General features: G+C 38.4%; 2 protein-coding genes across 4 annotated transcripts; one reads left to right on the top strand and one right to left on the bottom strand.

Moving 5' to 3' along the window:
- The first annotated feature begins 6 nt into the window (after positions 1 to 6).
- Positions 7 to 10,049, top strand: MFSD8 (major facilitator superfamily domain containing 8). Of its 2 annotated transcripts, XM_015624663.2 has the most exons (12): positions 7 to 27; positions 1,093 to 1,178; positions 2,115 to 2,158; positions 3,148 to 3,388; positions 3,713 to 3,826; positions 4,403 to 4,547; positions 5,172 to 5,230; positions 5,821 to 5,929; positions 6,944 to 7,078; positions 7,447 to 7,550; positions 7,649 to 7,908; positions 8,620 to 10,049. In XM_015624663.2, exons 2-12 carry the CDS (start codon positions 1,148 to 1,150, stop codon positions 8,833 to 8,835), a joined length of 1,458 nt encoding a protein of 485 aa, XP_015480149.1. In that variant the 5' UTR covers positions 7 to 27; positions 1,093 to 1,147; the 3' UTR covers positions 8,836 to 10,049. The 2 variants fall into 2 exon arrangements, with proteins under 2 accessions (XP_015480149.1, XP_033369520.1); XM_033513629.1 differs by lacking the exon at positions 7 to 27 and having other exon boundaries at positions 1,153 to 1,178; positions 3,127 to 3,388.
- Positions 10,050 to 10,587: 538 nt separating this feature from the next.
- Positions 10,588 to 23,121, bottom strand: PLK4 (polo like kinase 4). 2 transcript variants are annotated; one of them, XM_015624661.1, is made up of 16 exons: positions 22,993 to 23,121; positions 22,406 to 22,501; positions 21,848 to 21,943; positions 21,638 to 21,752; positions 19,743 to 20,775; positions 18,086 to 18,186; positions 16,498 to 16,871; positions 15,950 to 16,054; positions 15,492 to 15,594; positions 14,890 to 15,039; positions 14,398 to 14,528; positions 13,885 to 13,976; positions 13,522 to 13,660; positions 12,602 to 12,742; positions 11,610 to 11,716; positions 10,588 to 11,194 (listed from the first exon to the last, which is right to left on the bottom strand). In XM_015624661.1, exons 1-16 carry the CDS (start codon positions 23,020 to 23,022, stop codon positions 11,095 to 11,097), a joined length of 2,913 nt encoding a protein of 970 aa, XP_015480147.1. In that variant the 5' UTR covers positions 23,023 to 23,121; the 3' UTR covers positions 10,588 to 11,094. The 2 variants fall into 2 exon arrangements, with proteins under 2 accessions (XP_015480147.1, XP_015480148.1); XM_015624662.1 differs by having other exon boundaries at positions 13,522 to 13,657.
- Positions 23,122 to 23,127: the final 6 nt, after the last annotated feature.

Raw genomic sequence — 23,127 nt, 5'->3', positions numbered from 1 at the left:
GGATGAGGACGAGGAGGAGGAGAGCAGGTAGGGCTGTTTCCGCTGTGAGGCGGCGCCAGGACGTGGGGTGCCGCCGCCGCGGATGACCCGAGGAGTCGCCCGTGGGTGCCGGGTCCTTCCCGCCCCGCACGGGGAGCCCGAGCCTGAGGGCGCTGCCCGGCCGGGGTCCGGCCCCAGCCGCCTTCCCCAGTGCTCCGGAGCTCGGAGCCCGTGTCTCGGAGTGTCCCGGGCCCGGCTGCGGGAGCGGGCCGGGGGCTGCTTCCCTCTGTGGGAAAACACAAACTCGCTCCCTTGGGAAAGTTGCTAAGAACCGCCGAACAAGATTAATGTGGGGCAGAAGTCTGGGTGTTTAACAGCAGCCTTCGTGTGTGGCACAAGCTGTTCGTCGTTTTTTTCCCCCTTCTGACAGCAAAACAAGTGTCTTGAACTTAAAATTGGATATGCTTAAATCTAGGTACTCACATAAACAGCGTTTATAAACTATGTTTAGGAACCTATATATCTGTAACTTGAGTCTACATCATCTGGATAGAGATTACTTTGTAACTTAGTTTGTGACTTCTACTTTAATATTTTTCAGCCCTTGCAATCTAGCTGTATCTTTTAGGCACAACTTTTACGTTGTGTGTTATTTTCTAATCATAAGCACAGACTGGATGTTGCTTTTTGTCAAATCAAGAGTTGTTCAGGTTTGTGGTTCTTTTAAGATTACAGCTGTGAGATGTCCAGGGTTTTATGGTTTAACACCCACTTTTTAAAGCTTTTATATGATCTGTGATGCTCCCAAGTGTCAATACAAGGAGTTTGCAGAACTGAAGATCTCCCTAGATCAAGAGCTCTCTGTGTGACATTGGGTGTGTGATAGCATTTCTGTTGTTTTGTTTGATTTGTCAATCTAGTATTTTTCCAGCGAAAAATAAATTCTTTATAGTCTTGGCTGAGCGGAAATCCACTTCAGCTTAACAAGTTACACAATTGTATTGAGAGGCTGGTGAAAAATGTTTTCAGTGTCATGTGGGAGCACCTAGAAGAGGATCTGATTATTTCTTTCTCTCTCTTGCTTTTTTTTTTTTTTTTTTTTTTTTTAACCAGGAATGTTGTGGAAACACAGGAACATTATAAGAGCAGGTGGCGATCCATCTGGATCATGTACCTGACAATGTTTCTCAGTAGTGTAGGTGAGTAAATACATGTGGAATTTGATGTTACTTGTTCAATTAATATACTTCAGTTTGAAAATGACAGGGCTTTCTAAATTCCAACTACAGAGCTTCTTTAATGCTACTGTACCAACCTCAAAAGAGGTGCATTGTTTGATTATTCAAAAGAGAATGTATGAATCTAGCAAATCAAACAGAAAGGTACATCTGATGAGATACGTAATAAAACCGGCTTGACACGAAATTATGTAAGTCTGTGGACTATGACTGCCTAATAGTTTGGTAGTGGCAAAAGGTAGTGGCAAGGTAAGGGTGTTGCTCAGAATCAAACAAAGCAAAGGTTGCACTTTTATCATCCAGAGTGAAACTTCTAGGGAATGAAAACAGAAATAACGTGGAGTTCTTAAGAGGTAAGATCTTCCTGGGAATGTATGATATTCCAAAATATCTATCAAAATTTGGTTTTTTTCCTACTGGACTTTACACCTTCATTACAGGACAAATTGAAATTTTATTCCTATGTAACTTCCCCCAGAATGCTGTTGATCTTTGATCTATGATGATTTTCTGTGGGCCTAGATATTATCTAGAAGTTTATAGGATACTTCAATAACTTTTTTTTTTGTTTTCATTAATTAAAATCTCTTTAGCCAATGAATACAGATATGTCAGTGTATCATTAAATTTTTTTTACTTTGGGGTCCTTGTTGTCTTTCCATTGGGAGGACAACATAGGAGGCTTTTTCTTTAGTGTGTATGCACCTACAAAAATGATTTTTTAAAAATAGTTCCTCCCAATTGGAGGAATTACCACTCCTTAGAACAGCAGGAGATGCACAGGTTTATACTGTAATACATTTAGAGGCAAGAATGAATTTGTAATAACTGTTTTAGGAAAGAAAAGTACTGATAAAAATGGCAACTAAAATAACTTCAGTTTTTACTGTGTTACAGGTTTCTCAATTGTAATTATGTCTGTGTGGCCGTATCTCCAAAAGGTTTGTAAATATGTGGTTTTTTTAATAATTAAAAACAGAAAGCTCCTGCTCAGAAAATAGGTAATAGAAAACCTGGCATTTGATTTAGGAAAAGTAGAGGAAGGTGTGTGGCTTTAAGAGACTTTTATTCTGCCATCCACTTAGACAGCTTTTATTTCTTGTAAAATCTGTCCGGTTTTTTGCTGAATTGATAAAGGTACATCATAATCCAGAAATGTTTGGTTTTCCAATATCGTGATTTCTTGGACAGCAAATCAATTGTTATTAAAACATAGTAGACAAGACTTGTCTACATTTAAAAAAAAAACAAAAAAAAACAAAAAAGGAAACTGGAGGTAGAAGTTGCTCTGTAAATGTCACATAGATCTTGATATTCCAAACAGGGATTGCCCTTGTTCCTGTATAGTGATTTTAGTTTCTTTGGGTTTTTTCACCTCTTAATTTCAATCTTAAAAGCAGCATAAAAGTCTAAAACTTCAGTTTAAACTCTGCTAGGATTTTAGTGTCCCTGAAACTTCAGAAGGCGGTTTCAAATGCAAATTTGGAAGAACATAACCTGGGCAAGGATCTAGAGGTGTCATTGAAGTGAGGCTGATGCTGAATTCTTGCAGAAGACAAGAAAATGCATTTCCAGCCTTGTAAATCAGGACAGATTCAGGCATGTACTGAAACAATGGAAGTGACTCCTTGGTCCTGGCATGGAAAGTGCCTGCCATGCTGCTGAAGGTCTGTCTCTAGCCCAGAACATCAGCAGTGCTGTACAAAAACTCCTGGAGTTTGGTGCAAGTGAGGCATTCCCAAGCTTGGAAGCAAAGCAGATTTTATTGGTTTGGTGCATTGCTGGAGAGAGTGAGCCAAGGTTTATTACCCCAGACAAAGCATTACAGTACAGAGCCCTTGGTGTCCCAGGTACTAATTCTGAAAGTGTGTTACTGGTAATATAAAACACTCCAGTGCTTTACCCACAGAACTGACTCGTGCTCCTGCAGATTGATCCGACAGCGGATGCGAGTTTCTTGGGCTGGATTATCGCTTCATACAGCATTGGCCAAATGGTTGCCTCTCCCCTCTTTGGCTTGTGGTCCAACTACAGGCCCAGGAGAGAACCTCTGGTCATTTCCACTGCTATTTCAGTAGCTGCGAATTGCCTCTATGCCTACGTCCACGTGCCCCATTCCCACAACAAATACTACATGCTGACTGCCCGTGCTCTCGTGGGGTTTGGAGCAGGTAAACACAGCAGGATTTGCATTTCTGGAAATGATTACATTCTGTGTCTCATGTAAGATGGTTAACGTTGTGTTTTAATACCAGATTTGCCATAATGTGAATGACTTCTGTAACTTAATATGTAACAAAGCAAAGGGTGGACCCGTAGTGGTTTGTAACAAAATTGTGTAATTGTGCTGTTGTGTAAAAATATTGGAGGGAGTGCTGGCTTTTATTATCTTGCAAAATAAGAAACAAACCCCTAAAATAAATGTCACTCAACAGTTTAACAATATGAACTTGATATTTACACGAACACTTGCTTGGTCTGTGGTTTTTTTGAAGGAAATGTGGCTGTAGTTCGATCGTATATTGCGGGTGCCACTTCGCTGACGGAAAGAACGAGTGCCATGGCCAATACCAGTGCCTGTCAAGCAGTTGGCTTCATATTAGGGCCAGGTAAAGTAAAATCTTTCCTCACTTCTCTTACTAGGTTGAAATTGGGCATTAGAAGTAGGAATCCTCAGCAGCTGTATGCAGGGGATTTTAAGGCATAGTTTGTCAATGATATCACAATTGTGCAAATGGAGTCCACTCACCTATACTTCTGTAAGCCAATATAAATGGAACATTCTTGTCCAATTGCTCTGTACCAATTTAAAATTTAATTTCACCCCCCCCACTACATCTTTTCTCTCTAGTTTGCCCTTAGCACAGGGATAATCCAGTGCCAGAACCAAGGTTTTCTATGTAGGAGCAAAAGTTAAGAAGAGTAAATATGTCTGCCAAGAAAATTAACCATTGGTGCACTCAGAATTCTGTTCTATAAGTGTCATGATGTTGTTTATACTGTTTATTTTATGTAATCAAGTACTTTCCCAGCTAGCTGAGATCCCACTGTTATCCATTTATTTAGAGTAGAATTCTCAAAATGTAAAAGGTATAGTACTTAAATTTTACTTGGCAATTAGAACAACCTTTCTTATGTTTTCTTAATGATTCTCAAGATTTTCACAGTACATTGATGTTTTTAAGTTTTTCAGACGTGTTTTACACTTATTGGAGAAGAAGGAGTAACATGGAAATTCCTTTGTCTTCAGCTGAACATGTACACGGCACCAGTTTTATTTGGAGCTCTCTTAGGGATTATTAATATTATTCTCATCTTTGCCATATTCAGGTAATCAAATGAAAAAAACCCTTATAAATATTCTACCTTGTTTTTGTGGGTGACTTGTAGCAAATAATATGCTGCTCAGCAGGAGGAGTAATAAACCTGTAAATAAATCTGGAGTGCTAAAACTATAAGTTGTTATTTATTTTTTCAGTGTTTCTGCCTTCTTTAATACCTGTATATTTCTGATGCTAAATTAATCTTGGTGATGTTATTGTTAGAATGTAAACTGATTAAAAAAAGTTAAAGATATTAGGCAATTAGGCTTGATGTACTTTTAGTGTCAGTAGTTGCTACCCATGTTTTTTCTCTAAGGAGAAATAAGGTTAGCTCATCTGTAGGGATCTCACTGTCTGTGTCTTCCCTTTGAGATTCTCAGGGGGGATTTTTATTCATTATCCTATTGGTGCAGATGCATATGGATATATGGTATTCTCCCACTAGAATGTTTTCTTTCTTGAATAGGTTGGTGATTGCTGCAGTCAGGTTTCAGCTTTGTAGATGAAGTTTAATGGAGCTGCAAATAATTATCATATAGATTATACCATTTACAATTATTTTAATAGAAACTTGACTCAATAGTAGATCAAATAAAAATGTGTATTAATGAAAAAAGTTCTAAATTTCTAGGGAGCATCGAGTGGATGACATGGGACGGCAGTACAAAAGTATCAATTCTGATGGAGAAGGTACCAGTGTTTCCTTGAAAACTTATTCTGTGATTATTATTTTGAAGTACTCTCTTATTACATACAAGCATTTAGAAGTATTCTAAAGTCTGATGCACTGGGAAGTTGGTGTGGAAAATAGGCTACATCCCTCCCTAGCTGGTCCAGGAATTGCTTCATTTGTCATGTTGTGTCCATAATGCTGTCTGGTAGCAAAGAAGGGAAAGAAAAAATAAGTTGTATGGATCCTTCCATATTTTCCCCCTGAGAATTCTTCTGTGTAATTTTGGCCTTTGAAGAGAATGTTTTGGTTTCCATTGTTCAGATATTTCAAGAAGTTTGCTTATTTTGCTGTCACTCAGGACTCATTGGGAAAACAGACCGTGTAACAAGTTTTGAAATAATTTTCTTTAATTGTCAGTGGAATTTAAATTTCAACAACTCCATTTTGATGTAAAAACTTTATACTTTGACTGTCAAAGTATAACTGCCTAGCTGCCCACCAACTTGCATGCTAAATACTTAAAAGACTAAAGGAATCATTGCTGTTTGTTATTTGTGTAACAAAAAGCTCAGTTTGCAGTTCAGGTGATTCTTTTGTATTGCTGCAGGAAGTGATGTTCTGGATCAGAACACAGAAGGAAGCATTGACCACGTTGCTGTGGTAGCACTCAACATTCTCTTCTTTGTCATCCTATTTGTGTTTGCTGTCTTTGAAACGTAAGTTTGTCTATTTTCTCTCAAAATATTCAGACATGTAGAGTAATTAGGCTGGGGGTGCATGCAGAGGCTTTTCTGTTCCACTCATCTTCCCAACTTCCCAAGCAGAAGTCCAAAACCATAGGCAATCAAGTTGATGTGTATTGATATAGAGTAGTAACTTAAAGGTCAGTAATAACTAAAGATACATACAATTTGTGGTATAGAAAACATTAATGTAAAATCTTTTGAATGGAGGCAAACCCATATCTTCAACTTTTTAAATATTAAAAAAAAAAAAAAAGAAAAAGCTTAACTTGGGCTGCCTAAAATTTTCAGAGAAAACATGTTTTCAGTTGAATATCTTGTTCTATGGTTTTTGCCTTGGTTTTGTGTGATCTCTTAGTATGATTCTGATTATCTCCATAAGCTTAAGTGCATCTCTTATTTCAGTAATGATTAAAACATATTTGATAGAGTTAACGCAGTTCTATTCTGAAATACACTGTTTTACATGACTAGGTTTTTTTCAGCTTAAAGAGGTATGTTATTTACTCACAAATTTTCTGTGTGTAAGAAAAAAAGTAAAATGTAACATTATTTCAGGCTCAAGTGTACTTCTTTTTTAACTTAGAAAATACTTTGAGGATACAAGATTCATTCTGCAAGTTGCAGAGCTCTAATGTAGTTAAAATTTGTTTTACAATATGGCTCTGTCAAAAGTTGCATTATTTTTATAAAACTGAAGTTTTAGAGACTGGTTGGTTGCTAAAACTTAAACAGTATCAAAAGTTAATTATTTCTGTTCTCACAGGGTCTGATTTGTTTTCTGTCTCTATTTTCTATTCTGTTCTATTTTCTGTCTCTGGGCTTGGTTTTCACTCCATCATCTTTCCATGAACTATCAGAAATAGATTAGTGATGCTTCAGAGTATGGCTGGTGTAGTGCATTGATGTTTGGGATGATACATGTATGGACACTAATGTATGGAAGAAGCTTTTTATGATTAATGTATTTTTGTTCTGTCATTTCAGTATAGCTACTCCACTGACGATGGATATGTATTCCTGGACCAGGAAAGAAGCTGTTTTTTATAATGGAATAATCCTTAGCGTGATTGGCATTGAATCAGTTGTTGTTTTCATGGTGGTTAAAATACTATCAAAAAAGTAAGTTTTGGGGATTTTGTTACTTATTTTGGCTAAACGTGAAAAGCTTTATGGCAAGGCCAAATCTCTTAACTCAAATATTTTACTTGGTGATGAGTCTGGGTTTACTATGACAACGAAATACTTCCAATTTTGGCACAGCCTTGATGTTGTGATTCTTCTTTATTCTGTTAACATAACCCTCTTACTTGACTGTCTTTTACTCTTGAATCACAAGAAAAGCTGGTTTGAAGTTACTGTGATTTTGTAACTTGCAGGTGTTTTGGTCAGATATCATTTCCACAGACTAATGGGCTATGTCATTAGCAGTTACCTAAATTTCACATTAATTAAATGATACATTTAACTAAAATGTCATTGTTTGGTAGGACTGGTGAGCGTGCCATTCTCCATGCAGGCTTACTCATTGTCTTGGTTGGATTCTTTATATTACTGCCTTGGGGGAAGAAACTACCAAATATCCAGTGGCAAGGTATAGTTCAAGTCTTACTAGACCACTTTTGTAGTGCTCTCTTGAAAGCCTTTTAATGCTCTTTTGTTCTTAATGATACAAATAACTTATTTTTACAGAAATAAAGAACAGTTCCATTCCCAGAACAGCCCCCAGTGAAATGTTAGCACCTTTCTGGAGCTTGCCAGAGCTGCAGCTGCCATCCAACCACACAGCAGAACCTGTGGGCTGCCCTGTCACACAGTCCTGGTGCCTGAACACTCCCATGATCTACCTGGCCCAGTACATCAGCTCTGATGTGCTCATAGGGTTGGGCTATCCTGTTTGTAATGTCATGTCCTACACTTTATACTCAAAAGTCTTAGGACCAAAGCCTCAGGTAAGCACCATCCTTAAATGGTTTCTTTCATTTGCTCTGCAAGACTTGCACTCTCCTTATTAGAATGAGGGGCCCTCTATCACCAGCCAAATAATTGTGTGTTTAAGCAGGGTAGAGCTTTGCAGGAGCTCCAATGTTTTTTAAAATCTAAGGCAAGTCTCTAGGGGACTTAGAAAGCAAGGCTTGTGCTCTTTATGCAAATCTCACAACATGAAAATTCCATGACTGTTCTGAATGTTAGTCCATGACTGAATCCTTTTTGTAACTACCAATTACATATATGGAGTATCAGGATGGAATAATGTCTCTAAGTAAATTTGTTATATAAAGATTACAAATGCTACTAGACCCCCAGTATGGGCATTTGTTAGTAGTGAAGCACTATAGCAAACTTACATTATTTCTTAACAAAAAAATTTGTTCCCCTTTTGGCCATTTTTTTCATGTTATATTTTGGTGAAAGAGACTTAAAGCTTTGAGCCAGAATGTGTTTTGTTAGAAAGTGGAGCACCTATGAGTGAAGCCATGGAATTAAAGCTTGGAGAGGCTGAGCAGTACTCGTGGAAACAAAGCAATCAGTGTCTTAATCAGTTCAGAAAGATAAGTGGTTGTTTAAGTACTTCCAAATTGGCTAGTTAGGCTAATGGGTTGGAATTAATGGCAAGCCAAATAATGCCTGTATCACTTACATAAGCTTTTGATCTGCTGTAGGGTGTCTACATGGGATGGTTGACTGCCTCTGGAAGTGGAGCACGGATCCTTGGGCCTGTTTTTGTGAGCCAGATCTACACTCACCTGGGGCCACGCTGGGCATTCAGCTTGATCTGTGGAGTGGTTGTGGTCTCTCTCTTACTTTTGGAGATAGTATACAAGAGACTAATTGCATTTTCTGTCAGATATGGGAGAATGCAGGAAGAGAATTGTTAAATACATATTAAAAAAAAAACCCCAAACAGTAAAACCAAGCAGAAGTAATACTTAGATTATTACTGGTTTTGATCAAGGAGTACCTAACCACTGACCTTGTTGGCTGTGTGCTAACAACTGTACACCTGCACTTACACATTGACAGAACACTTAACTTGGTCATACCCCAATACCTAGTTACCCCTGCTGCAGCTGGCTTTTGTGTCCTGCTTTTCTAGCAGCAGAGGAAGGAATGTGAGGGGTTAGAGCGATACAATGGCACATTTGAAGTGTGTACAGTTTCTATGATGTACTCGTGCACTGAGTGCAGCTGTGAAGGTCACAGGTTACGTGCATCCTTTCCAGGAAGTAAAAGAAATATTATCTTGATTCTGTGAATCGGGATTCGTAATTGTTTTGTAACTACAAGATTAGTTGAGCTGCATGAACTTTGTATGGAGACACCACTGCCTGAGCAAACCTTCTGATGTTGGGTGTGTTGGCTTGTAAGCACCGGTTAATACAGTCTGTTTCTGGAACCTGTTACATCTCCTCCAGGATTCCAAATGACAGGTGACAGAAACACAGAGGAAGATAGGTGCCCTCCGCACAGGTAGTTGGTGTGGGATTTGGGTCTTTAAGTTGACAAAGAGCCATTGAAAATCAGTTTCAGCAGCTGTTACTTGAACTGCAGTGAACCAAATGTGCAATTTTTCCTCTACTGTGTTGCTGAATGCCTTTTTGTAGCAAGAAAGATAAACTGCAGCATTGAAATATGCACTGCTTTTCTTAACTACAAGAAAAAAAAAGTCTAAGCACAATAGTTTACACTTTTGTGCTTTGTGAGAATGAATGCACTGTGCAGAGCAGTGGTGGTAATTAAGTGAAAGGAGAAACTGGCTCCTGGATGTTAACTATTATCTGCAGACTTCTATTTTTTCTAATACTAGGGTACAAGAAACAGGAATTTACACTGTTTTAGTCATTCAGACTTTAAGAAGTGAGACTGTAATTTCCCTTCATAATGGGGCCTAAGCTCATCTGTACGGGTTTGTTTAGCTGTTTTAATGTTACTGGGAAAAAAACCTCTGGAGTAAGTCCAGTATGAGGGTTGTGGCTGCTGTCTAATGTCTCTACTATTTAAATTTAATAAATGTAATTATGTATTCCTATGTACTCTATTGTTCAAACACTAAGAGACTACTGAATTAAAAGATGATTTTTTCAATTCTGACTGAAGGGGATACATGAAGTTTTATTCTCATGGGCTTTCCTGCTACAGAACCACAAATGGTTGTGAAAAAGGACTTCACTTTTATCAGCTAATTCATTACAAGTGCTATTTGTATATCATTCTTGATGTTCCTACTGCTAAATTCTTTATTTGCAAGCTATTTCCTTGATTTGGACATCCAAAGTTCTGTCTTTTAAACAGCAGGTGAACAAGGAGAACTGGCTTGAGTCAGTTCAGCTGAACTATGCTTGCACACAGCCAGCACCAGTTCCTCTGAAACTCTTCATCCTCCCCCCTCCAACACCAAAGATTTTTAAGACCTTTTCCTGCCTGATAAGGAAGTCATAGAGTATTTAAGTACAGATACAAACACCATCAGGAGTGTTAGCACAGTTGAAGCCAAATGCTTGAGAGAAAAGCTACTGTTAATGAAACTTCAGTTGCTGTAAGTATTACTCAACGAGTAAAACAAGGTAAAACCATCTAGTTATTAACTCTCTTCCTTTAACCATTACTTGACCATGAAACAAATAAATAGATCCAGACAATTACCACTGCATTTATTTTTTTTTTTTGTATAACATGCTTGTGCAGGGAAGTTTTAAGCTGCTGCTACAAAAAATAAAAACAGAGTTATAAAACATATACATATTTACATATATTACTTGTAAGACATAAAAATATAAGTTATTTACAAATACATGAACAACACAGATGCATTTTCCTTGATTGTTGGCACTGAGTAAGCAGTGGAATAAGTAAAAAAATACAACAGATTCAGATTATTTCCAAAGACTAATGCAGTCAAGAACCAAGTTCGTCTAAGTTTTGCTTGAGTGAGTTTATCCATCACTTTAATGAAAAGTATGTTTTGTATGGTACTTCACACACAATTTGCTACAAATATAGAGTAACCCTTCCCTTCCTAACTTTTTAGCAGATTTTGGAAGAATCTCTGCATAAGCTGAGTAAGATCAGTCACTTAACTGGGAAGTCAGTGAGTGAGTTTATTAAGCTCTTGTGCAGTGACATCCGGTTTCCTTTAATCAGAGAGGACCAGCTGGATTGGTAAACATTACAAGAATAGAAGACAGACAGTGCAGCTTCTCTTTGATGTATTCTGGCAACTTATCATCTTCTCCATATCTAGAATGGCAAAGCAGCATAGAAAAATTGAGATGCTTAAATAATTTGCTTTACTTCACAACAATAAAGTATATAGATATGTAAATGTAAATAGTAAATGGGTAGGTATTTCAAAACACTATCCTCAACCTCCCTGTTTTTAATACTATGCATGAATAGTGGCTGTACTCTGGAGACCAAGTAGATGCATTCCCAGCTTGTTTTATTCATTTGTTATCCAGAGTTCAGTCAGCTATGGGTGCTTATAAAAAAATCTTTATTTAATAAGCTTACATAAGCTAACCAACTGCAAAGTGATGGCAACTCTAAAGTTTAAAATATGCAAACCAAAATCAATAACAGCTATGAAGTTACCTGATGTACAACAGCCTTGTACTAAGTTACCTGGATGTTTTTATGGCAGGAACAGACTCACCTGGTTGTCTGGCCATCTGGAGAAGTGTAAGTGATGGAAGAGACACCTGCTTGGGCTACCAGCTGGGATCCATCATTGAACTGAACCCATACTGCTCCACTGGTCAGCTGATGAGAGAAGTTACATTGTGGTTTGAGCATATGAAAAACACAATTACAAACCTAGAACCTTTCTAATAATGGAAGCTGAAAGCTTCCCAAAACTGCTGAAGGGACTTAGGTATTTTGGTCAGTCTTAAAGAGAAAGATTGCATGGATATTACTTTGGAGAAATATTAGTCTCATGCTGACTTCCTCAGGATGCTTGGCTTTAGCTATCCTTGCCAATGCCAGATAAATGAAGAACTACCTTTAGTTTAACCACTCCTAAAGAAATTTTATGAAGGGCCAAACACTAAAAGGAGGCCCATTTGTGAGAGTTCAAGCTATACATCATTTAAAGTTATATATATCAAGAGAACTTTTCCTGTTAGGACAGGAAGCTTAATTATCTGGATTGCAAAGAATAATGTTTTAAACCTAAAGCTTATCCAACAGAAAAGCAGAGGGAAAATGGCTTTGCAAGGAAACAGCTTTTCCTGTTGTAGAGGAAGATGCTTTCTCTTGTACAGATCTACTACATATCTATTAAAAACTTTGTCATGACACCTTTGCATCTATATTAATGAAAAGAGAAGTTAAACAGTTTCAATTTTTTACTAGTCAGATGAGAAAGGACACTGAAATAGACAATAATAGCCACAGGAAAACTGGTAACTGAGATACTGAACTATTATTTTGGTTTCTTCTAGTTATATAAGAACCATGGTTTTTATCTAAGATACTTTAAAGTATCTTTCCACATACAAATTTTAGACAAACTAGCGAACAACTGAATGATTCCTCACAAATCAAGGTTAAAGTTAATGTAAAGGTAATGACTTTGATGTGAAAATACACATGTCAAATTAGTAGGAAAAAAGAATGGACATGCCCCCTTGATTAATTTCTCACCTGAGAGGCCCAACCAACATTTTTCACAAAAACAGATTTGACAAGCTGGGCTGAATTTGGACTGCATTCCGTTAGATGAACAGAGGAGCACGTCTTTTCAACAGTGTTAGTCAGAAATGTAGGCTTTTCATAAGACACCACCTAAAACCCAGAGATGCACAGAATTAACAGCCTTGGCATTAATCCTCCTGATGTAGTGGTCAATTGCCATCTGTTCGTGTATACAGGCAGATTTAGCCTCTATGCTTCATTTAACAGCATTACAGTGTAAAAACCCCACAGGGACACAACTTTGTTATCACTTCAGTCAGGTAGAAATGGTCAGATTCTGTACTAGGGACACAAACTACACAAAGAGATACAGATCCAACAAACGTAGATTGATGTATATTCAATGAAGCTCACAATACAAACTCGGTGTGCCAAGACCCCAGTATGATTCAGTCAGATGAGGCAGTTATATCAAGAACCAAAGCTTGGTGGGCCTTTTAAACCAGATGAAATTGCTCACAAAGCCTTACTGGCTACATGTATATCTTCACTTACCCTTTCTTTATATACACATTAACACTTGATTATTTCAGAACAACATCAACTGCCAATACCCTTTGTGACACCATTTGTTATACAGCACCAGGGCACATCAGGGCTCTCAAACTGAAGACTGTGCTAACACAAGTAAGCAATTTTCAAACTCTGCTCCCAGGAGTCATCTGTGGTAAAGTTTTGGAGAGTTCTGATTTTTCAGGTACTCTTAAATCCAGATACCAAAAGTTAGTTGAAATCAAAGTTAACATTTCTAGTCAGTATCCTCACAAATAGCTAATAAAAGCCTATGCCCATACAAATGTAATTCCAATAATTCAAGTAAAACAACAATATAGGAGACTGGAATCCATGGTACATCCTTGTGTACGTACAGGAGCACAGTTTGGAGTCTGAACTGGAGTAGAACTGGCAGCTTTATTTCGATCCAATGCCACAACTTCTTTTGGGTAGTTTGTCTTATCCAACAGTGGAGGTGCTACAGCCTGTGGTGATTCACTATTACCAGGTCTTCTGGAAAAATAATAAGAACAGGGAAAAGGTCTGTCCAAAAGGGATTAAAAAACCAGGGAGGAGATGTAGCTCTTCCTTCATTTTACCATGGACCATCCAAAGCACCTGATGGCAGGAGTCTTCTGCATAACAGTTTTTCAGTTGAAATATATAAGTACTAAATAAATATTCAATAAATACATAAGTGTTCAAATACATCAGTATTTTGAACTGAAAGATATTACCTTCCAACAATTATTGGAAAAAATGGAGCACTGCCACTCCTTTTCTCTTCTTCCAAAACGGCACATTCCAGTGCAAGGCATATACGATGTCCCTGAAATGAGGAGTTTATTAGTATTAATTTGAGAATTGTATAACTATTTCATACACAGTGTGGCAAGTGAGCCCACACAAGGAAATTTCAGTGGTGCTGAATTTTTCAAGCTGTATAAAACAGCTTCATCTGTTGTGTTTAATTATTTCACCAGACACACAGACCTGCTTTACACACTAGTAAGAATTTCCCCTTACTATGCATGAATAGTAAGCAATTAGTCTTGCTTCTGAGGGATTGTGACCATAACCTTTGGTCAGGTTATTTGCCTGGATATTTGCCTTTCAAAAAAAACACCATCCTCTCTCCTTAATAGTGCAATGAAAAACATGGAAAGCAACAGGAAGCACATTTGTGAAAGGGAAGCTGAATTTTCAGGAAGTTGTTTTGCACTGGAAAAGTTCTATGTAAAACACCTTACCTCATTTGCATGATCCATATAAACCTGGATTTCCTTCTTCAACCCTGCTTCACTTTCTCCTTTCAAAGTGAAGGATTTCCCTGACTTTTCAATCACACGAGTTACACCACCTGTCTTATGGATCTTTGCTCCTGCAAGAAAATGTGAACACTTTCAGTGTGAGCTGTATAAAATAACAATTAACCATGGAAGGCTTGGAGAAGGGTCTCTTACTAAGTTAACTATCAAAAGTAGATGTAAAGAAGAGCTCATGAATAAAAAACCAAAGTATAATTTAAATCACACTTTTGCAACATTTACTTCCTGAAGAAGATAGCAGTAAGGAATTAATCTACAAGTGCTAGAATAAAGGCAGAGTGCCCCCAAAAAAATGCTTATAGTGCACTATTTTCTTCAAACTGGAGTGGTGGTTGTTTAGTGTTAGGCAATATTTTAGTGCAGCCCTAAAATCATGATTTACCTATTTGCATAACTGCAAAAGTGAATACATACCATCGTAAAAACAAATTTCAACATCTGCAGGGGGTGAATTTTCCATCAACATGCACTTGGCATATCTTGTATAAAACGTCACTTTGGGGGTTTTTGTTCTCACCAACTGCACAAACTTAGCTGCATATTGGTATTTTTTCCAGTACTTTTCTAAAAAAGAAAATTCAAAAAAATTTAGATATTAGCAGATTAAACACTGTGCACCAGCTTGAAGAGTAGTAATTTAAATTCTGTATTTGACAGCTTAAGGTTGTGAGTAATATTTAAGTACTTCAAAAGTATGTTTAAAGAAACTGACTTATTTCCACCAACAGCTCCCAGTATGAGTGAGGAAAAGATTACAAGAGCTTTAATTTTGGTACACTACATTGTAAAGAGGAGACTCCTTAAAGCTTCCTTATAAAAGGAATCAAAACCTGTGGGTTACACTTCCTTGTGTAGTTTCAAAACCATTTTCCAGTTAAACTGTAGTTTGAATCTAATTCTGAAAGGAGTTTTACTTCAGAGTTATCTGAAAAGTAACAGATAAAAGCTATAAAGGTGCAAGATTCACTTAAAATATCACATTAATCATCATAGTAGTAAAATAAATTTCAGGTTACCTGGCAAGTTGTCAAAATTATATGTGCAGATGCCTTCAGGAAGAGCAGGAGGTCTGTCATCAAGAAGGAAACCTCTTCCTTCATTTGGATGATAAACTGCAATCTACAAAAAGGGAACAAAAATTGTGTGTAGTTGCAGCATACTACAGCACTCTACACTTTTAACAGGTATGGAAATAACTTACATTTTAATTAATTACTGTGATTTACCATTAAAGCTCTATTCTTTTAAGTAATTATTTAACAGCAGCACTTTTTCACCAATACTTGGTCAAGTCAAATTTTTCTCTGAATTGCTTGCTCCCTATATTTATGTGGCTTTATTATGGAGGGGAAAAGTTTATAGCTGTGCATATATAAACAGTGGATTTCAAAATAATCACTTAAAAAGAAAACGACAGCTCTGAATGAACTGTAAGCACTTTATACAACAGTGAAGAAATCAAAAATATACTCACCACATTTCCATCACAAGATATTCTAAGAACTTCTTTCACAAGTTCCTGTGAGCGGTGTTCTTTCAGAAACTCCATACATACTTCCCCAGTATCTAAAATGCTCACCTAAAATATATTAAATATAAAGTTAAACAAAAAGACCTTTACTTTCTGCAAAAGGTAAGATATAATTTTTTTCCCACAAATGCTTTAATAAATGCTTTTCTTTTTTCTTAAATGCACTTCAAACTGATAAGTGCTTCTTACAATAACTTTTGTTATAAGTGCTGTTTTTTTAAAAAACAGAGCACTTCAAGATGACTGAAGGGTATCAGCCTGGTAACTGATGATGAGGCTTCTTAAGTGACAAATCAAACAGACAGGTCTGCTCTATTATGCTTTAAGTATTCTCCATACAAAAACGAATATGCACCTTATTAATATGATTCTAAATTAAATTATTCTAGATTAAGTTTCATAAAAACATGTTTCTATTTTACCAAGTGATTTTTAAGAGACTGTCACACTATATTAAGCACTTCAATTGCTCCCATTTTTAGAACACTTACCACTGCGTTTTTGGTTTTTTGCCTGATGGGTTTCAGCCTGTGAGCAGTGAGAGGTGACACAACACTTCGCAGTGTAGGTTTCTGGTGTGCTGGTGGTTCTTGGCCCCAAGTTTGGTTTTGTTCTGGTGTTGACCAAAGGCCACATGTAGGAGATGGTTGAACTTTCTCATTTTTGCAGAGAACTCCAGGGATGCATTTCTTTGGGTTTCTCTGGTTTAAAGAATGTGGACAGTCACCAGATGCATCATGATTCTTTATATCTTTTAAGGTGTTCCATGCATTTCTTGGTTCATCCTGCTGCATGTCCAGATGGTACCGAAAACCACCACGTGTGTTACTTTTGCCGGTCAGGTCTGCAGGTGGTCTCAGAGGAACTGAAAGCATCACAAAGGGACACAGGAGATTCAAAGAGTCATAACCAGAAGGAAAAAATTCTAGTATAGCTTTAAAATATTTTCAAGGGATTGTCTTAGAAGGCTTATTTAAGGGAAGAATAGAATTTCTTTAATCATCAGGCCATTTAGTACCATTAATGCCAGTGCTAGCAAAATTCCAGTGTTACTTAAAATAAGCTGTTTCTATATTTCAGTTATGATGGTGTGGTGGGTTTAGCGCTGACTAAACCCCTGGTGTTCAGTTTTTATACAACAAATAATTTTTTAAGAATAGTTTATAAACAAAATGCTAAGACTTCAAATACATTATTGCACAAGAATTAGTTTAATCTGTTGAAAAAACAGCTTATTTACCATTCAGATAACCACTAGTAGCAAAATTTCATATAAATTTATCTAACTAGTGTTTTACCATTTACCAGAAGTTTCAGTACTCAAAATGTTAAATGCATACTCTAAATCCCTAGTTTTATTTTTTAAATCGTTGCATTTATTTCTTTTAAACATCTGTTTTTATGTTTAACCTTCCTCTAACTCCTTCCCCAGTTTTGATATTTAAGCTCTTGATCAACTTTCACCTCACCCACATCACTATTGTGCTCCTTCTGCTGTGTGGCTGAACAGTTGAGAAGGGACAAAAATTAAATAGTATTATTCAGACCATGTTCTCTTATTCCAATTCCCTGTAGACAGAAGGGGAAGGAGTCCAGTAATATCAAACCAAAAAAAGCCAGAATGGATTTATTCTTATGATTAAATTACATTATTTGCAAATGATGTAATATGATGCACAACAAAGAATACCTCCTTCCCTTCTGTGTCTTTGTCTTTTCCTCCACCCATCCTTCTGCAGCCTTATTATCTTTCTCATTCATTGAGGCCCCATTTCTTATTTAGCTGTATTTGCACAAGGAAATTATCAGGGCTTTCAAGTCACCTGCTAGTATTCTGTCATATATTTACACTGACACATTTACACAACTGAGTAATTACATTAGGGTCTAAAATTCTGATTTCCTCTTTGTTTTTGTTTGGGTTTGTTTTTGGTAGAAAATAATGAGCTTGTTTTAGGAAACTATGTATTCAAATTCAATGTAAAAAGAAATAAAAAAAAAACAAACCAGAAAATCCCACTGAAACTATTGTAGGTCACTAACTTGAGTGCAAAAATACACAAGTGACTAGTAACACACCATTTGTTTGCATGCTTCCAAGCCACTGCTGCATTGTCTCAGCCTGGGACTTCTGCTCTAACAAACCAACCTGGGGCTTCAGTGGGCACAGAAAATTTGACCTACAAAATAAAAGTAACACTCATAATCAAGATTGCATCAAAGACGCTTGCACAACAAAAGTTATGATGCTACAGCTGCAGAAACCACAACACTTAGAGCATTAAGAAAACCCACAACATTAAGAACATTTAGGAAGTGCAAGGTGGCATTTCGTAGCTCTAGGCAGCACAGAACATGCTTCTTTTTCATGGGGTAAGGAACAGGAAAATAAAATAATTTCCAAATGGAATGAAAAGCTATGATAATGCTGCCAGCAGTAACTGTTCTTACATCTAGCTCTTAATTCATAGTCTTGGAGAAGACCCAGTGATGACATGACACCCTTGACCACCATGTATCTCACTCAGCATTACAAACATGCAGCTGAAAAATGCCAATCCTACCACCCAAAATAATTTACATTTGTATAAAGACAGTCAATCCTAAAAATTATAAAGATCTTTTTACCAGCTTTTGAGATGATGACATATATGTAGCCACAGGTGAACTAAAGATATAAACCATGTGTTGAAGGATAAAGAATACACACCAAACCAGTTACTGCAGAGTCACTGTCTGCTGTAAATTCACACTAAGCTCCTGTGAGGTTTTTATCTCCATATCCTGAACCTGTCTGCACTTTACTGTAGTGATGATGACTACTTCACTATTGGCAAGGGCTCACTTATCACCAAAACATCAGAATATAAACCATCAAATTCAAGTCATAGGACCTTGCATTTAAGGTTGCTGTGCAAGCTAACTACAGGTGTAAGAGGCTTTCCTCTAATCAACTATGTAAAAAAATGTTGTAACTGTTAAGTTAATCCCCACACTCGCATTAATATTCTCTCATGTTTACATTCAGCACGGCTTTATGAAGTCATGAGGAACAAAAGTAAGCATTACAGTAACATTTGCATAAATTTTTGATTAATCAAACATTTCTCAAACTAGAAAGAATGCACATGCCCACTGAACTTTGCTTCTGTCAAACACATGAGAATAGTCAAGAAAATATTACTCCATTTACTTTTTTGACAAGGAAAAGTGCTTATTTGTCTTTTCCTTGAACTGATTTGTAAAGAAAAAAATATAGGAAATTATGCCAGTTCTTAATGTGGAGAAAAATGCAGGAACAAAGATATGGAAGTCCTTATATTAAAACAGAAAATTATTCTTTTGATATTCTGCTCATGGAAAGTCTATAGAAAGAAGCCATGGTTTTCACAAAGAAGCTACAACTAAGTACAGAACTCAATTTCATATAATTATCTATTATTGACACTTTCCTTTCTGGCACACCACCTTTACAATCCATTGCCTAATCTTCACTAAATTTTTGTTTTATTCTCTCTAAACATAAGAAAAAAATCACCTCAAGAGATCAGAAAGTAAAAACGTTGATAATTGCACTTTGAATGCCTTCTCCCCTCATCTGTCTCTTCTACAAAGAACAATTAGCAAGGCTCTCTACTACAATTACTGTGGGGAAAGAAATAATCAAGTTGATGCAAGTGGAAAGAAGACAATAACGGAGCTCTAAATTTCATCTGAATAAGAAACTGATTCTTACTGTGGTTGATCTTTTACAGGTGGAGATATCTGCTCTTCAAAAGAACCAGAAGTACTAGAAGTCTTCTCCTTAAATATTTCTCCTATATCAGTATAGCTGGTGGCAGGTGAAAAGTATTCTGTGTTCTCCCTTGTTCCTATTTTAGGCTTGGAAAGCACTTCCAAAGAGTGACATCGATCCACGATGTTGGATATGCCTTGAGTCTGGCTGTGGGATGTGCCAGACCTGTCTGAGGAGTGAGCTCTCCGGAGGTAGCGGGAATGTGGCCTCTCCTCACCAGGCTGCGTGGTTCTTCCCCTGCCACCTACACCTATTTCCTTTCCCTGAATTCCCCACTGCTGGAAAGAACCACTTCCATCTCCTGATGAATTATTACTGGAGTTCTTGTTTGTAGGAAAGAAAGTAATTTTATTTGGGAGCGGCTGTCCAACTAACAGCTTTTTCTTTTCCTTCAAGCAACCGCTGGTACTGATGCTGGAAGAGCCCGTGAAGGTTGTAGAGATGGTGGCATTTCCACTGTCCATGGAATCTTCTGAAGTTCCCAAATCTCTGCTCCGTGCAGAGCTACCTCTGGACATAAAAGGATGATCCAACACCGAGGAAAGACTCAAGCGATCTGCCGGGTTTTTGCGCAGTAACCTGTGAATGAGGTCCTGCGCCTCTCTTGACAAGAAGGCTGGCATTTCATAATCTGCCAGCACCACTTTATTCAGCGTGTTCCTCACTGTGTCCGTGTCAAAAGGCGGCTTTCCAATGAGAAGAGTGTAGAACATACAGCCCAGAGACCACACGTCAGACTCCAGCCCGTGCGGGCTCCTCGTGGCTATCTCCGGAGAAATGTAATTCGGAGTCCCACACATGGTGTAATGCTTCTCGTGAGGCATCTTCAGCTGAGTCGCCAACCCAAAATCAGCAATCTTGACATTCATGTTACTGGTGAGTAAGATATTGGAGAGGGTGAGGTCCCGGTGCAATATTCCATGGGAATGGAGGTACAGCATACCCGTGATAATCTGGTGCAAGAAGTGTCGTGCTGTCAAAACAAAATCAGATGTTGCAGTCTTAGATTTTAAATAATAGCTCTGAAAATAACTCAGCTTTAAATCTGCTTTCATCTTGCTTTTATTTTTTCTTATTTATATTAAAAAGAACGTTACAAGACTGTTTAGGTGTCAGACTACTAAAACTGGAACTAACTTTCTGCTTTCTACTTTAAGCAAAATGGCACAACTTTGTTCTAAGTTCATGAAAACTTATGTAACACAGGAAAAGGGACTGGAAATATTTTGAATTGGCCCAAACTTTCTAAAATTAGATTCTTAAGAATTAAAGCTAAGTTGCTCATCACTTTTGGAAACAGATACAAGTTAAACTAATGATGCCTGCTATAGTAGTACCCCAATAATCCAGTCCTGTGGCCTGGGTCTCAAAAAATCCTTATCTATAGCAGTATCATAGAATTAAATTAGAAACTGGCAGAGAAGCATGTAAGCTGGAAGAAGTGAGCAAAAGGTGAGCAGTGAGGTGAGCCTGGAAGCAGTAAAGGCAGAAGCTGCCAGTTTTCCTGTTCTTCTTTCCTCTTCCCAGTCTTCACCCACATTTTGACACAATTCTAAGTACAAAGGTAAGCTATACCTTCTATCTGTCTCTGCCTTCTAAGAGCACCATCTTTTTATACTCCAAATAGCACAAACAGAAACAAATGTATATAGAAATGCAAGTGAATATATGCACAATAATAATTAATCTCTATATTATCATTTATACAAGATTTTAAGGTATAGAAAATGTGATGGCAGCTTTAAATACTCTGGCTCTAGAATAAAATATTTATTGAGTGAGATAAAGCATTAATGCAGAGGGCTCCACAGATCAAAAAACCCCAAAAATCTCACCTTCATCTTCTGAAAAGGGTTTCTTTCTGTTCTTTATGTATCTGCTCATTTCACCATTGTGACATATCTCAAGTATCAAGTAAACGTAGTTACTATCTTCAAAATAGTTATAAAGCTGGAACATAAAACAAGGAAAAAATGAAATTTCATTTTGTAGACTACGTAGAAAATCCCATATACAGCCCTCTCTACAAACCCTATGGTTCTTACCTCGAGTATAGATGGATGCTTTAGCTGACAATGTATTTTCACCTCATTCTGAACCCTCTGTACCATTCCAACCTTGTGCATGGCTTTTTTGTCTATCTGTAAGTGGATCACAGCATAACTCAGATATTCAGTGCATATCTGCCTGACACTTTTTAAGTATAAGCGAGTTTTCACATAGTTTAACTTAATATACTTTTTAAAGGAAGAAGTGTAATAGATAATTGGAGGAACACCACAACGGAAAGCAGTCAGGTGTTAACATTATCAATACTAGCACTTTTATTTTTCTGAAATATTTAAGCAGAGAAACCTAAATCTGATTTTTCTTTGCAGATAGGCTAAATATAGTCAACATTTGAAATCACTTCCATTAATTACCAAGCCTCTTTGGTTGCGGTGCATCTTAAAAGATCGAGTCGCAACCCTAATGTCCGTTATAGATAAACATTCAACATTCAATATACATAAACATCAGTGCCCAACTGCATAACCCCAACCTGTTACAACTTTGCATTTGGTCTCTAGGGAAACGGGTACCTCCTTGGCCGGCTGCCTTACCATTTTGATGGCCACTTCCAGGCCGGTTTTCAGGGATACTGCTCTGTAGACCCCTGCGAAGGAGCCCTTCCCCAGGAGGTTCCCCACCTTGAAATCCTGCAAGACGAACAAAGCAGCCTGGTTAGCCTGGGGCTTTGTCAGTCCGGCTTCGCAGCGCCTCTCCCGATGCGGACCCTCCCACCAGAGGTGGGGAGCCCACACACCCCCGAGACCCGGGCAAACCCCGAGGCGGCCCGGGGTACCTGGAGGAAGCTCTCCGGGGCCCGGCGGCGGGGCCCTACGGGGCCGCACAGCCACCCCCGCCGCATCCTCCTGCCAGCACCGCACTGCCGCTGCCGCTGCCCGGGGCGGCGCGGCCGGGCCGCCTTCCCGCCGCCTCTCCCGCCGCGGCTCCCGGGACGCGGGATACACCCGCCCCCAGCTGCCATGGCAGCGCCCGCGGAGCCGCCGCTCCCCACAAACACGTGCGGACGGGCCGAAGGCGCGGGAGGAATCGCGCTTCCACAAACACCCGCCGGGAGCGGGACGAGCCCGCGCCCGGCCCCTCCGCGCCCCGCGGCCCCGACGGCCAGGGCTGCGCGCCGCACCTCTATCCTCTCGCCGATGCAGGTCGCCATAGCGCCGGCCGCTCTCCCTCGGGTCCCGCTACCGGTCTTGCCGAGGGCCTGGGCCGCGGTTGCCCATTAGGGCGCCCCGGGCCGCCCGCCCCGGCGCAGCCCCGC

The sequence above is a fragment of the Parus major genome, chromosome 4 (genome assembly GCF_001522545.3).
Source record: "Parus major isolate Abel chromosome 4, Parus_major1.1, whole genome shotgun sequence".
In the NCBI taxonomy this organism is placed as follows: domain Eukaryota; kingdom Metazoa; phylum Chordata; class Aves; order Passeriformes; family Paridae; genus Parus; species Parus major.
The sequence above is the reverse complement of the archived record's forward strand: the minus strand, read 5'-3'. Positions and strand labels throughout refer to the sequence as shown.